Source organism: Ictalurus punctatus, chromosome 6 (genome assembly GCF_001660625.3).
Source record: "Ictalurus punctatus breed USDA103 chromosome 6, Coco_2.0, whole genome shotgun sequence".
Taxonomy (NCBI): domain Eukaryota; kingdom Metazoa; phylum Chordata; class Actinopteri; order Siluriformes; family Ictaluridae; genus Ictalurus; species Ictalurus punctatus.
Window position 1 is genome coordinate 10,097,390 of NC_030421.2, and position 15,411 is coordinate 10,112,800.

The window sequence follows — 15,411 nt, forward strand, 5'->3', positions numbered from 1 at the left end:
AAAAAATGACTTTTTTTTAAATAAGTCTAATTGTGCGTTTGTGTGTGTAGATTTCCTCCACCCCTTATTACACATTTTGCTATGACACGGACGACACGCTCCATCCCATTATTCTCGAGGAAGCGTTAATCACAACATTCCAGACCAGCCAATCGGAATCTTCCGAACGCAGGCGCGTGAGTATCAGATGCTGCCATTTGCCAAGGGAATTATGAATTATACTTTGTTATAATTAATGTTCAAAATGTTTTCGGTTGCCAAACATTTTACTTAAAAAAAAAATTAAAAAATGAAAAGAAATAATTGGAACGTGAGCATTAGCCACATCAACTCCCACCTCTCTGGAACTTTTCACTGCTCCAGTGAACACTCTCCTGCATGTTCCTTTCTTATAAAGTGCATTAGGACACTCTTCTGCCACCCGTGTGACCTTTAGTGTCAGCATCCATACTTGTTCTCTAATCCAGCTGCTCGTGTGTGTGTGTGTGTGTGTGTGTGTGTGTTTTAGCTGTGGGACGAGCACTTTGAAGAGTTCGGACGCGGTGTTCACATGTTCCACACTGAAAAAACACAAAAACTGGTGGCTGCGGGCATCCCAGAGTCTCTGCGTGGAGAGATGTGGCTCACCTTTTCAGGTAAGAGAGCTAGACCAGTAAAAATTGTGTGTGAAAGAGATAGGAAATCGAAAGAGACAGATGAGAAGTAATAAACAAAGGTGTGTCTGTCTGTCTGTCTGTCTCTGTCCGCGTGCGTGTGTGTCCGCGTGCGTGTGTGTCCGCGTGCGTGTGTGTCCGCGTGCGTGTGTGTCCGCGTGCGTCTGTCTGTGTCTATCTGTGTGTCTGTGTTTGTGTCTGTGTGTTCCAGATGCACGGTCCTCTATGAACACCCACTCACGTTCTTACTCTGATTTGCTGGAGGAGAGGACAAACGAGCAGACGAGTGACGAGATCGAGAGAGACCTGCGGCGTTCGTTGCCTGAACATGCTGCGTTTCAGAGCGAGACAGGCATCGCAGCGCTGCGTCGCGTACTCAACGCCTACGCCTTCCGCAACCCAGGCATCGGGTACTGCCAGGTACACAAGAATGCTAATACACACACACACACACACACACAAATACATAAACAGTCCTTCCACTGGCTTTTTTCTTTTCCATTTGTCAGTTCAAGCCAAGATGGATATTACTTCCACTGACTGAAGTGAATGTCTGGCTCTGGTTATCTGTTCAATCAGTGTATAACGAAAGCCTGCAGAATCTGAAAGAATATCTGGGGAAAGTCTAATAGATTCATGAACAGTTAATTCCCAAAGGCCATTAGACTCCTGAACAGATCTGTCTGGTGGTTGTTTATTTCGCTCTGCTATCCTCTGACGTCCTTGTTTCACTGTCTGTGCTTCTCCTGAATTTATTGAATGGAAAATATAATTCTAGATGTACTTCTGGCTTTTCTGAAGCCAGCCTGCGACTCTATGAGGATGTTTTCTATGGTAAGAAATGGTAGCACTTTGCTTGTCTCAGACAAAAAAGACATGCTGCAGTGATTTTTCACCTTTCTTGTTGTACAGTGCATCCGGAAAGTATTCACAGCGCTTCACTTTTTCCACATTTTGTTATTTTGCAACCTTATTCCAAAATGGATTAAATTCATTATTTTCCTAAAATTCTACAAATACTACCCCATAATGACAACGTCAAAGAAGTTTGTTTGTTTGAAATCTTTGCAAATTTATTCAAAATAAAAAACAAAAAAAAACCATTCACAGCCTTTGCTCAATACTTTGTTGAAGCACCTTTGGCACCAATTACAGCCTCAAGTCTTTTTGAGTATGATGCTACAAGCTTGGCACACCTATTTTTGGGCAGTTTCTCCCATTCTTCTTTGCAGGACCTCTCAAGCTCCATCAGGTTGGATGGGGAGCGTCGGTGCACAGCCATTTTCAGATCTCTCCAGTGATGTTCAATCGGGTTCAAGTCTGGGCTCTGGCTGGGCCACTCAAGGACATTCACAAAGTTGTCCTGTAGCCACTCCTTTGTTATCTTGGCTGTGTGCTTAGGGTCGTTGTCATGTCGGAAGATGAACCTTCGCCCCAGTCTGAGGTCCAGAGCGTTCTGGAGCAGGTTTTTATCAAGGATGTCTCTGTACATTGCAGCATTCATCTTTCCCTCGATCCTGACTAGTCTCCCAGTCCCTGCCGCTGAAAAACATCCCCACAGCATGATGCTGCCACCACCATGCTTCACTGTAGGGATGGTATTGGCCAGGTGATGAGTGGTGCCTAGTTTCCTCCAGACATGACGCTTGCCAATCAGGCCAAAGAGTTCAGTCTTTGTCTTGGTCCTGGTCTGAGAGTCCTTCAGGTGCCTTTTGGCAAACTCCAGGTGGGCTGTCATATGCCTTTTACTGAGGAGTGGCTTTCGTCTGTCCACTCTACCATACAGGCCTGATTGGTGGAGTGCTGCAGAGATGGTTGTTCTTCTACAAGGTTTTCCTCTCTCCACAGAGATACGCTGGAGCTCTGTCAAAGTGACCATCGGGTTTTTGGTCACCTCCCTGACTAAGGCCCTTCTCCCCCGATCGCTCAGTTTGGCCGGGCGGCCAGCTCTAGGAAGAGTCCTAGTGGTTCCGAACTTCTTCCATTTACAGATGATGGAGGCCACTGTGCTCATTGGGACCTTCAATGCTGCAGAAATGTTTCTGTACCCTTCCCCAGATCTGTGCCTCGATACAATCCTGTCACAGAGGTCTACAGACAATTCCTTGGACTTCATGTCTTGGTTTGTGCTCTGACATGCATTGTTAACTGTGGGACCTTATATAGACAGGTGTGTGCCTTTCCAAATCATGTCCAATCAACTGAATTTACCACAGGTGGACTCCAATCAAGTTTGAGTGTCATGGCAAAGGCTGTGAATACTTATGTACATGTGCTTTTTTTTTATTTTTAATAAATTTGCAAAGATTTCAAACAAACTTCTTTCACGTTGTCATTATGGGGTATTGTTTGTAGAATTTTGAGGAAAATAATGAATTTAATCCATTTTGGAATAAGGCTGTAACATAACAAAATGTGGAAAAAGTGAAGCTCTGTGAATACTTTCCAGATGCACTGTATATCGTGGCAGTATATAGTCTGTCCTCCCACTCTTTGTGGATGCTCTCCAGTTGTTGTACGCATTGCATGAATTGAAGGTTGCCTCCACTGTGATTAAAAGAAAACATCGTAATTGTAATATTGAAAGATGACTCCATAAGAAACCGTGTTCAGATCTCTCCTTCTAATGTATTTGACCTCATGTACTTGTGCGTCCAGTCTATGAACATCTTAGCATCAGTGTTGCTGCTCTACACGAGAGAGGAAGAAGCATTCTGGCTGCTGGTCACAGTGTGTGAGAGAATGCTGCCTGATTATTTCAACCGCAGAGTCATTGGTGAGTGTGTGTGAGTGTGTACGTCTGAAAAGCTCAGTGGTTGTGGTATTTATAGCAGAGCTGATCAATATGTGGTTTTGCTCAGCGTTGCCACTACAGTGTTGCACAGTTGTGTGTTTATCTGCAAATGTTGTGCCTTGTATTTGTTGGGGTGTGAGGTGGTGATGAGGTAAACTGCTTTTATTTTAACTGCAGCTTTTATTAAAAAAAAAAAAAAAAAAAAGAACCAAACGTAGTAAGATAAATCAGTGTGTGGTGTGTAAGTTTATGTGCATCTAATTCAATTTAATTTGGTGGCAAAAGTAGGGGTAATCGTACAGAAATGTGGCACGTGGTTCATTATAAAAGAGCAAGTAATTAAGATGTTTATTTCTCTCTCTCTCTCACGCTCTCTCTCTCTCTCTCTCTCTCTCTCTCTCTCTCTCTCTCAGGTGCTCAGGTGGACCGTTCTGTGTTTGAGGAGCTGATCCGTGAGCGATTGCCCCACCTGGCCGAGCGCGTTCCAGACCTTACCGCTCTTTCATCGCTCTCGCTCTCCTGGTTTCTTGCTCTATTCCTCAGCACTGTTCCATTCCGTACCGGCCTGCGCATCCTCGACTGCTTCTTCTGCCATGGCGTCAAAATCATTTTCCAGCTGGGCCTTGCTGTGCTCGATGCTAATGTCAATGAAATTTGTGCTAGCACTGACGATGGTCAGTCTCTGATGATACTGACCAGGTACACACAAACACATTCTGATAGATTTGTTTTGGGAAACTTTAAGTACAGTATATACAAAATATATCGTTACCTTGGTCTCATCACTTAAGCCCTCTAACCAATCCAAACAAGATCTCGCGCTCTCTCTCTCTCACTCACTCTCTCTCTCACTCACACACGCAAATTTATTTACAAAATTACTCTAAGTAATACACCGATCAGCCATAAAATTAAAACCACGGACAAGTGACTTGAATAACATTGATTATCTTGTTACAATGGCACCTGTCAAGGGGTAGGATATATTAGGCAGCGAGTGAACAGTCAGTTCTTGAAGTTGACGTGTTGGAAGCAGAAAAAATGGGCAAGCATAAGGATCTGAGAGACTTTAACAAGGGCCAAATTGTGATGGCTAGATGACTGGATCAGAGCATCTCCAAAACGGCAGCTCTTATGGGGCTGTTCCTGGTATGCAGTGATTAGTACCTACCAAATGTGGTCCAAGGAAGGACAACCGATGAACCAGCGACACTGTCCTGGGCACCCAAGGCTCATTGATGTGCGTGGGGAGCTAATGTGGACAGTCGGGTGCATGTGCGTCACTTACCTGGTGAAGAGATGGCACCAGAATGCACTATAGGAAGAAGGCACCTACCTACATTGTAGACCTACAAGTACACCCCTTCATGGCAATGGTATTCCCTAGTGGCAGTGGTTTCTTTCAGCAGAAGACTGTGTCCTGCCACACAGCAAAAATTATTCAGGAATGTTTTGAGTAACACAACAAAGAGTTCAATTTGTTGACTCAGCCTCCAAATTCCCCAGATCTCAATCCAATCGAGCATCTGTGGGATGTGACTTAAAGGATCTGCTCTTAACGTCTTGGTGCCAGATACCACAGCACATCTTCAGAGGTCTTGTGGAGTTCATGCCTTGATGGGTCAGAGCTGTTTTGGTGGTACAAGGGGGACCTACACAATATTAGGCAGGTGGTTTTAATGTTAGGACTGATTGGCGTATACTTGCTCTTTAAGCTTACTGGGCTCTCAGTACACTCTAGAGATAGTGTGATGTATCTTTTTTTTAATCGTTCTCTAGATCAACATTGATACATTGCACATAGTTATGATTTTTTTTTTTTACTGTAAATATGGGAGCAAGTCTATATTTATGTAATGGAACCACTACCAAGTAATCCAACGTGGACTTGTTTTTTTTGTTGTATATTACACTTTTAATGTTAAGTTTAGAATGTAAGGGTTCAGTTTAGATAATAGAGCAGATATTTATTAAATAAAATACATAAAATATTAATTTCCTCAATATCACAGTATATTTTAGTACAGTATTTTTTCCATAACGTGAAGATGTATATATAATTTAAAAGAATATAATTTAATGTTTTTACTGACCTCACACATCACAGATTTGAACTGTTTTGTGTGTGTGTGTGTGTTTATGTTTAGTTTCCTGGAGCATGTCCGAGACGACGAGGGGTCGTGTGTGAGTTCCGAGGAGATGGGGCCTGCAGGACACACACCAATCAGTGCTCTCATCAATGATGCATATGAGGTGTGTGTGTGTGGTACCAACCATAAATTAACATCCATTTAAAAAAAAAAAAAAACATTTTTAAACCTGTTTTATGTATTTAATGTTCATCAGGTTTGTGTGTGTGTAGAAATTTGGGGACTTGACGGTAAAGCAGCTGGAAAGGATGAGATCAAGACACAGAATCCAAGTTCTGCAGGCCCATGAGGACACCTCTAAAGAGAACACAGTGAGACAGACACACACACATTATGTACCATATTTAAAAAAAAAAACACACACACATTTGAGGAGCCAGTATTCAAATATTTATATTCAGTAAAGCTTTTGATGTATGTTCAATATCCCTGTCTCTTATTAGGTTTTATACTACAGTGCTGTTGAATTCTCTAATCTGATTGGTCAGGTGGTGTTTGTTCATTTTCTATTTCCTGCCATCCTGACAGTATTAGGAGACGAATCACAGGTTTATATTAATGTACTTGTTCTAATACGTGATCTAATCTAATAATAAATAGATTCAGAAAAGTATTTTTATTTAACCAAAACATACAATCGTTGCTGTTATTGGAAATTAATCTGTTGATTGTTGACTATTTTCCTATAACTGCATGTCCTCGGTGTTTTATTCATTAGTGCATGCTTCAAATACACAAACCACCAACAGAAAGAAAAGTTAATTGCATTGGAAAAATAATACTTGATTACCACACATTAAAGACACCCACTATCACCCAAAATCCATTCACATATTCCAATATTAAAATTAGGCAAAAGGGACATCGCTACTCTGGAGTGTGAGACACACCCCTATTTATTGGCACATATGGAAATATGGAACATGTAGGAATCAAAATCTTCTTTAATCATAGGTAAACTGATTATGATGAGCTCTCATTTCACTTATTCAGTAATTCCTAACTCTGGTGCCCACAGCAAGGTGCAGAGCAGTAACACAGATGAAATGTGAAGTAAAAGCAGGTCTTTTACTTCACAAAGTAAGTAAAAGTAAAAGGCACATGTATAGACTGACTGGGAAGTGCTCACTTTTGTTGCCAGTGGTTTAGACATTAATGTCTGTGTTGAGTTATTTTGAGGGGACAGCAAATTTACACTGTTATTCAAGCTGTAAACTCACTACTTTACATTGAAGAAATGACACTTTGCTACAGTGTTGTCACATGAAAAGATATAATCAAATATTTATAAAAATGTGAGGGGTGTACTCACTTTTGTGAGGTACTGTACATACGAGAGTCTTTCATCAGAAAAGAACATGCAGTGGCCATCGTTTTCGACTTTGAGAACGCTTATGACGCCACTTGGAAGTTTGGTATTTTAAAGAATTTATATCAACTTGATTTTAGAGCAGTGGTTTTCAAAGTGGGGGCCGCCAGGGGGCGCCCGGGGGGCCTGAACAATTTGGTATGCTCATCCCTCCCACTAGTATGTTTTCTCTTTCTCACTCTCAGACAACCACACACACACACGATCAATTCCCTATGTAATGTAAAGATGTAACTATTAATAAAAAAGGCGGATATATTCAGAAGTCTGTATTTTTAAATACTGTATTGTGTTTTAAAGACATCTTGCAAAAGGGGGGCCTCCGTCAAATGTTAATGCCATTTGGGGGGCCTTGCCCTGGAAAAGTTTGGGAACCCCTGTTTTAGAGGACACTTACCCATTTTTATTGCGCTTTTTTTTTATTTTTTTTAAATCAAAGAGACATTTTAAAGTCAGAGTAGCTAATACCCTTTCTGACCCAAAACTTGGAGTACCACAAGGAAGCATTTTATTAGTTACAGTTTTAGTATCAAAATCAACGGCATCGCAAAAGCCATCAGGACCGGATATCCACTGCAGTCTTTATGTGGATGACTGTCATTTGCTACAGAGGCAAAAACATGAATAACACTGAACAGAGAATCCATAGTTGTATAGTTATACCAAGACCTATCCAAGCTTTTGAATTACAGATCAAACCACATTTATAAAATCTCAAAGTAGATATGAGCATACTGGAACAGATACACTTCTGTATAATACCCCCCTGGAACTTTAAAAAACCAAATATAATTTCCGACCTAACAAGAATCAAAAAATCTGAAACTCACCCAAATGACTTGCAACAACAACTCCTCTACATTAGAGAAATATATCCATCACATACCCCTATAATCTGAAGATCATGTATCATCTGCATTCGTGATCAATCACCAAAAAAAAGGAATATCCATCCCCAACCACAGCTCAGTTTTTACAGCAGAGGCAAACGCTATTGTCTTAGCACTGGACTTCATAAAAACTATGCAGCAGAAAAACCTTCTGATAATTACAGATTCAAAATCATGTCTTCAAGCAATGTCATCCTTAAAACATGATCACCCAACGCTTGTAAAGATTCTTTGCAAATTGCTGGATCTGGAGGACCAAATTTTTTATATCTACTTCTGCTGAGCACCTGAACACTGTGGAATCCTGGGAAATGGAGAATCAGACACTGCTGCAAAAGAAGCATTATCAGCGGATTTCAAAAAGTGTCCAATACTGGCCTAACCTAAAACCCATAATAAATTGATACATTAACAATAAATGGCAAACTGAGTGAGACCAATGCACCATGAATAAACTCCATCAAATCAGCCCTACTGTTGGCAAAAGAAACGTTTTTGTTTTCAAATCGGTAGGACCAGATCGTCTACACTTGCTGTCAAATAGTTCACTCTAGGATGACTCACAAGTTTTTAATATTAGGAGAAGACTCACCAACATGTACTTTTTGCCAGAATCCATTATATGTTTTATTAGACTGTACTGGTCTTAATCCCTTGAGAAACCTTTTTTTTATTCACTCTGGAAGAAATTTTAAACAAAGTCAAATGCAATTTTAGATTTTTTAAGAAAAATTTATTTTAAAAACCATATAGAGTCATTAGAACATGCTTATTATTATTATTATTATTATTATTATTATTATTATTATTATTAAATGTGATTACATATTTGTATTGGCATAGTAGTGTGTCAAAATTCCTTTACTCTTGTTATTGTTCATTTCATGCTCCCAGTGGTCTGTGCCCTTGATCTTTATGGAGTTTTGTGAGTGTCACTAAATGCAAATGAGCTGTGTCAGGAACAGACTTTGCACTTTATTGTTGATCAACATACAGGGCCCTCTACTAATATTGGCACCCTTGGTAAATATGAGCAAAGAAGTCTGTGAAATATTGTCTTTATTGTTTAACTTTTTGATCTTTTGTTAAAAAAATCACAAAAATACTCTGCTCTCATTAATATCATACAATAAAGAAAATTTTTCATGGCCTTCTTTACTCATATCTACCAAGGGTGCCAATATTAGTGGAGTGCACTGTATTTGCTAGTTACATACAGTATGTTGTGTGTTGCTGTAGCTGCGGCTTGTCTTGCCTGGTGTCTCTCTCTCTCAGGAGGATCTGTCAGAACTCTACGACCTCTTTAAGGTGTGTCTGATATTGCCTGGTTATTAATTACTGTTTGCCTGTTTCCTGTATGAAAAAAGCACTTGTAATAAATGGACTCTGTGTGTGTGTTTGTTAAAAGACAGAACATTTCATTAACCTGTACTGGGGAGACGGAGTGTGTTCTGCTTCTCCTGAACAATACCAAGTGGACCGAGCCCAGTTTAAGAGCCTCTACCAGCTGTTGATGCCTTGGCAGTGTGGATCACACATGGATACAATGGCACAGAGAACCTTCAACCTGCTGGACCAAGATGGACAAAACCATATCACATTCAGCCAGTTCACCTGCTGGATTGGTGCGTGTGTATGTTTGTGTGTGTGAAATGTAAATACATTCCATCACTGCTTATGTTCCTATAACAGCATGTTTTATTCCTTATTCCAAAGATGCTGTTTTTTTCTTTCTTCGTGTGACTAAGAAAATGAAGGAGATTATTGTGATAAACAGACCCCCCCCTGTGTGTGTATGTAGACACCCTGTACTGTGAAGAGCTGAATGAGAAAGTCAGGCTTCTCTACCGTCTTCACATTCCACCTGGTGAGTTTAATCACTCGATAAATGTAAAAGCTAGCACTGATGCCAGCTGTACAACAAACAACCTTTACTAATATAAATTAATTTAACATAAATACAGTAAATTACCAAGATAAATACAACCCTTTTCAAATCATAATTCTCAGGGCATACTCACACTAGGCCCATTTGCTTTGTACCGTGCCCAAGCACTTTTATCCCCCCTCCCCATTCCCCTGCTGTCTTGCACTCACGCTGCACTTACCATTCCGGGCCTGAGCACACTTGCGTCATAGGACAAGCACAATGGCCCCCATTGGCCCTTCTCTATCATGGCCCCCTAATAATCCTCATCTCTGAATTGGCTCTCTCTCCTCTCCACTAATAGCTGGTGTATGGTGCGTGTTCTGGTGCACTATGGCTCCCGTCACATCATCCAGGTGGATGCTGTGCACTAGTGGTGGTTGAGGAGATTCCCCCACAAATACCCCCCCCCCCCCCCCAACCCCGCCCATACTGTGTAAAGCGCTTTGAGTTTCTAGAAATGCGCTATATAAATGTAACTGTAACTGACTAACTAATGGACTCCATTGTTGTAACGTTACTTACTTTGGTGCTTATTTGGAGTCGTTTGTGGTGCGTTGACACACGGCCCTCTCACATAACTACTAGATTCGTCATTTATGCAGCGCAGCGATTTTGACTTAATCGTGGAGCATGAATCAGAAGATTTTTACTGTGGCAACTGACATTGAGAGAGGAATTTGCAGCTTTCCTGCCCCCCCAATCCCCACCCCCAATTCCCGTTCATCAATAAGGTGAGAACCAGACCCGTTATAAAGTCAAATAATCTCGAATTAATTGAAAAGTTCCATGCTCGGCTACATTAGCGATCACAGTAGATGCGGATCATGCCTGAGTCCACCTGAACGTTCAGTGTACTTTGCCCAGGCACGTTATGAGCGATCACACTAGTCAAACGAACTAGACTTTAGGGGTCAAACATGCTTGGGTATGGTACAGATCGCCTAGTGTTAGTACACCCTCAGTTTCATATAAAAGATAAACAAAAAAATTGACTGAACCCACTAGAAATGTAGTGTGTTAGATGATTTTAATAATCTAAATTCTATTTGTTTTATAATGAAAGCCCTTAAAACTGCAAACACATTTTTTTTTCCATCCATTGTTCTTTGTTGCTTTTAGCCCTGACTGAGAACGAAGGCAATCCTTCTCCTATGAAGGCTCCCATTCTTTCCACCACCAGACCTCTCTGCGTCAACCTGCCCAATGGTACTGAGCATTAAGTAACATTTGATTTAAAGAAAAAAAATAAACCACAGTGACCTTCAGTAGTAAATGTTGAGTTGTAAACATTCTGGTATAATAGACAGTTTCCTGGAAAAGAGGATTATTTGGACAGTTTTTTTTTCCTCTGTCCCCCAAAATAATGTTTATTAACTCAAGGGTTCATATTTGTCTGAAGGTATATTAAAATTTGTCAGAATTCAATATTTAAATGGGGATGTTAATGAATAATATTTACTGTATAAATAAACCAGTAAATGCTCAATTTTACAAAAAAAAAAATTCCACTTTAGTTCTGGTGTGAAATCTTATTTTAATTTCCATTATGACTGCTCTGTGGCCCTCGCTTTAGGAATTAGCATCTTGTCATTGAGCTTTCACAGCTCATGCAGATCATAGTGAAAAGTAGTTCAGTTTTCAATAGAATGCAGAAAGTTGTGACTAAGTAAAACATAGTCTGCATATTGAACAACATGAACATACAGAGCCGTTCTTGGTACTTCACACAAATCCTAGAGCTCTTTACAGTCCTGTGGATTTGTGTTAGAGCAGAGAAATTACTGAACTGTGCCTGACTTCCAGGTCTGGAGTTGGCACTGCTGCCTTATATCCTGCTTTATCACTCCTCTGTGTCTGTTTGCTTGAAAAAACAACAATTTGAATTTTAAAGGCTTCCCAAAGGAGAAACAAAAGGCATGGAACTCTTCACCCAATCAAATTCAAATAAATGACAATTACCATGGGAATCCTTATGAGGATTTGGATTAAAACGTTTTGGATTTGCAATTGTTTTTCAGGAGAGGGGAAAAGCTATGAAGAGCAGCTGAAGCAGATGTTGAAGGATTTGGGCAAAGAGAAAGACAAAGGTCTGGAGAAGCCCCTCCCTCATATGAAACAAGTGAGTCCTGGTTGGATCAGATAAGATCCTGGCCAGCAAAATCCAAGATAAAATCTTTCAGCCCAACGAGTTATTTTAAAGTACTCATAGATGTGATACTTTGTTGCACAGAGTTGAGGTATTTCAAACTCTCCAGACAATCAGAAACAGAATCAGAAAATGAAAAGGAAATGTGATAGAGACGTGTCGATATGCAGTAGGGTAGCAGTTAATGTCCGTCTGTTTTCAGTGTAATATATACAGTATCTCACAAAAGTGAGTACACCCCTCACATTTTTGTAAATATTTGATTATATCTTTTCATGTGACAACACTGAAGAAATGACACTTTGCAACAATGTAAAGTAGTGAGTGTACAGCTTGTGTAACAGTGTAAATTTGCTGTCCACTCAAAACACAGCCATTAATGTCTAAACCGCTGGCAACAAAAGTGAGTACACCCCTAAGTGAAAATGTCCAAATTGGGCCTAATTAGCCATTTTCCCTCCCCAGTGTCATGTGACTTGTTAGTGTTACAAGGTCTCAGGTGTGAATGGGGAGCTGGTGTGTTAAATTTGGTGGCATCGCTCTCACACTCCTTCATACTGGTCACTGGAAGTTCAACATGGCACCTCATGGTAAAGAACTCTCTGAGCATCTGAAAAAAAGAATTGTTGCTCTACATAAAGATGGCCTAGGCTATAAGAAGATTGCCAAGACCCTGAGCTGCAGCACAGTGGCAAAGACCATACAGCGGTTTAACAGTACAGCTTCAACACAGAACAGGCCTCGCCATGGTCGACCAAAGAAGTTGAGTGTACGTGCTCAGCGTCATATCCAGAGGTCGTCTTTGGGAAATAGACGTGTGAGTGCTGCCAGCATTGCTGCAGAGGTTGAAGGGGTGGGGGGTCAACCTGTCAGTGCTCAGACCATACGCCGCAAACTGCATCAAATTGGTCTGCATGGCTGTCGTCCCAGAAGGAAGCCTCTTCTAAAGATGATGCACAAGAAAACCCACAAACAGTTTGCTGAAGACAAGCAGACTAAGGACATGGATTACTGGAACCATGTCCTGTGGTCTGATGAGACCAAGATAAACTTATTTGGTTCAGATGGTGTTAAGCATGCGTGGCAGCAACCAGGTGAGGAGTACAAAGACAAGTGTGTCTGGCCTACAGTCAAGCATGATGGTGGAAGTGTCATAGTCTGGGGCTGCATGAGTCCTGCTGGCACTGGGGAGCTACAGTTCATTGAGGGAACCATGAATGCCAGCATGTACTGTGACATACTGAAGCAGAGCATGATCCCCTGCCTTCGGTGACTGGGCTGCAGGGCAGTATTCCAGCATGATAATGACTTTTGCCTTGCTAAAGAAGCTGATAGTGAAGGTGATGGACTGGCCAAGCATGTCTCCAGACCTAAACCCTATTGAGCATCTGTGGGGCATCCTCAAACAGAAGGTGGAGGAGCACAAGGTCTCTAACATCCACCAGCTCAGTGATGTCGTCATGGAGGAGTGGAAGAGGACTCCAGTGGCAACCTGTGAAGCTTTGGTGAACTCCATGCCCAAGAGGGTTAAGGCAGTGCTGGAAAATAATTGTGGCCACACAAAATATTGACACACTGGGCCCAGTTTGGACATTTTCACTTAGGAGTGTACTCACTTTTGTTGCCAGCGGTTTAGACATTAATGGCTGTGTGTTGAGTTATTTTGAGAGGACAGCAAATTTACACTGTTACACAAGCTGTACACTCACTACTTTACATTGTAGCAAAGTGTCATTTCTTCAGTGTTGTCATGTGAAAAGATATAATCAAATATTTACAAAAATGTGAGGGGTGTACTCACTTTTGTGAGATAATGTAAGTACTTCAAGGTCATCATCAAAAGGATCCTCTCTTACATGTTATACCGGTATGTTCCTGTTCTGTTTTGCTGTTTGACCTCACATGCTACAAATTTAGCAGCATTTTAGTAATAACCCATAGACAATGACAAATAAGTAAGGCCTGGTAACATAATATGCATTTTCATATAAATGTACATTTACATGAATTACATTTATGGTAAAGTTTTTAAATATTTTGTGGTGTATACTCCCTTATCAGTATCTTGGTTTGATGACATTTTGCGCTACCCGAGGAAAGAGCTGGCCACACCTGCTGATATAAAATGAGACCATTTGTTGTCTTATTATCTCTCCCATTTTTTAATGTTCTGTTACAGAAACTGTATTTCTCCTAGGCTAAAGATATTCAAACTAAATTTTTCACAACTCCACACATTTCATGTTATCATACATTTCTGCAATTGGAGTATCTGCTTTTTTTTCCATAAGAGAACGTTTCAAAATATAAAAATGAGAGGCAGGCACCGAGTGGTTTGCCTCGCACATCTGGAGTTGGGGGTTCCATTCCCACCTCCGCCCTTTGTGCGGCAAGTTTGCATGTTCTCCCCTTGCTTCAGGGATTTCTCCCGGGTACTCTGGTTTTCTCCAGCCAAGCAGAAGACATGCTTTGTAGGCTGATTGGCATTTCCAAATTGCCAAATTGCCATCTGAAAGACTCAGTTGTGACAAAGTTTTTCTTTTCTGGATGATGTCTTGAGGTGTTGCTTCAGCATTCCTAGATTATGCTGCCACCCCGCTGCTTCACATTTGGTATGGGGTTATTTGGATAAAAAGCCACTCTGTTTTTGCTCCACACATAGCACTGATCATTATGGTCAAACTGCCAAATCGTTTTTCATCTAAACAGAGAACACTCCTCCAAAAGGCTGCTGATCACCATAATACTTCAGTCTGGCTTTTTTAGGTCTTTCAGGCCATGGAGATGTAGGACTCTCTAATGGATGTACATACTTTAGTACCTGATGCCTCCAACTCATGTTGTCTTGGGATTCAGTTGAACCTATCAGACCAGATTTCATTCATCCCTGGGAGTTAATTTGTGTCTTTGTGGTCCTAAAGTTTCTATATTTGCATACCATTTACAAATTACAGTTTATACAGATGCTCGTGGTACCTTCAGTTATTTGCTCCTTCCCTGTTGGTTGTATTTTCCCATGGTATCAAGAGCAACAAATGCACTGGTCTTTAAATACAACCACAAATACACTCCCAGTTAACTCTTAATTATGATAATTATGATTCTCCAGTCAGAAGCTTCTAAAAGTCATTACATAAATGTAATTGGTGCATGTAAACTTGGTGCATGTAAACATTTTACTCACTAGAATTTTGATATAGTGAAGTAAAGCACAAATTAATCTGTCTCTAAACCTATTGGTTTTAAAATTATTTCTGGACAAAGCAGACGCCCTAATTGACTTTCCAAAAAGAAACACATGGTAGCATGAAATGCTACAAAAAAAGTGAGATTCAATATCTTTAGCCTTGACTGTAATTGTCCATTCACCATATACCATATGACTACTTATTTGAAGAGTTCCTATTACAAAATATGAAAAAAAAACTAAACAGATTTTCACTCTGCACCTGACCACATTGTTCACCTTTGAACAGAAT

General features: G+C 40.6%; 1 protein-coding gene across 5 annotated transcripts in view; it reads left to right on the forward strand.

Annotated features, from left to right (window-relative positions):
* LOC108271693 (TBC1 domain family member 8) overlaps positions 1–15,411 on the forward strand; it is a 31,210-nt gene that overhangs the window by 14,386 nt on the left and 1,413 nt on the right. Inside the window, exons 8-20 of one of the 5 annotated variants that reach the window (XM_017479407.3) lie at positions 51–176; positions 509–635; positions 865–1,073; positions 3,312–3,429; positions 3,861–4,146; positions 5,595–5,700; positions 5,810–5,908; positions 9,096–9,164; positions 9,265–9,481; positions 9,658–9,723; positions 10,906–10,992; positions 11,590–11,700; positions 11,805–11,905. In XM_017479407.3, coding sequence (XP_017334896.1) covers positions 51–176; positions 509–635; positions 865–1,073; positions 3,312–3,429; positions 3,861–4,146; positions 5,595–5,700; positions 5,810–5,908; positions 9,096–9,164; positions 9,265–9,481; positions 9,658–9,723; positions 10,906–10,992; positions 11,590–11,675 — 1,596 coding nt within the window. In that variant the 3' untranslated portion in view covers positions 11,676–11,700; positions 11,805–11,905. Of the gene's footprint in view, positions 1–50; positions 177–508; positions 636–864; positions 1,074–3,311; positions 3,430–3,860; positions 4,147–5,594; positions 5,701–5,809; positions 5,909–9,095; positions 9,165–9,264; positions 9,482–9,572; positions 9,724–10,905; positions 10,997–11,589; positions 11,701–11,804; positions 11,906–15,411 lie in introns of those variants that run through there. The other 4 variants (XM_017479405.3, XR_006983280.2, XR_006983279.2 and 1 more) reach the window with 4 other exon arrangements.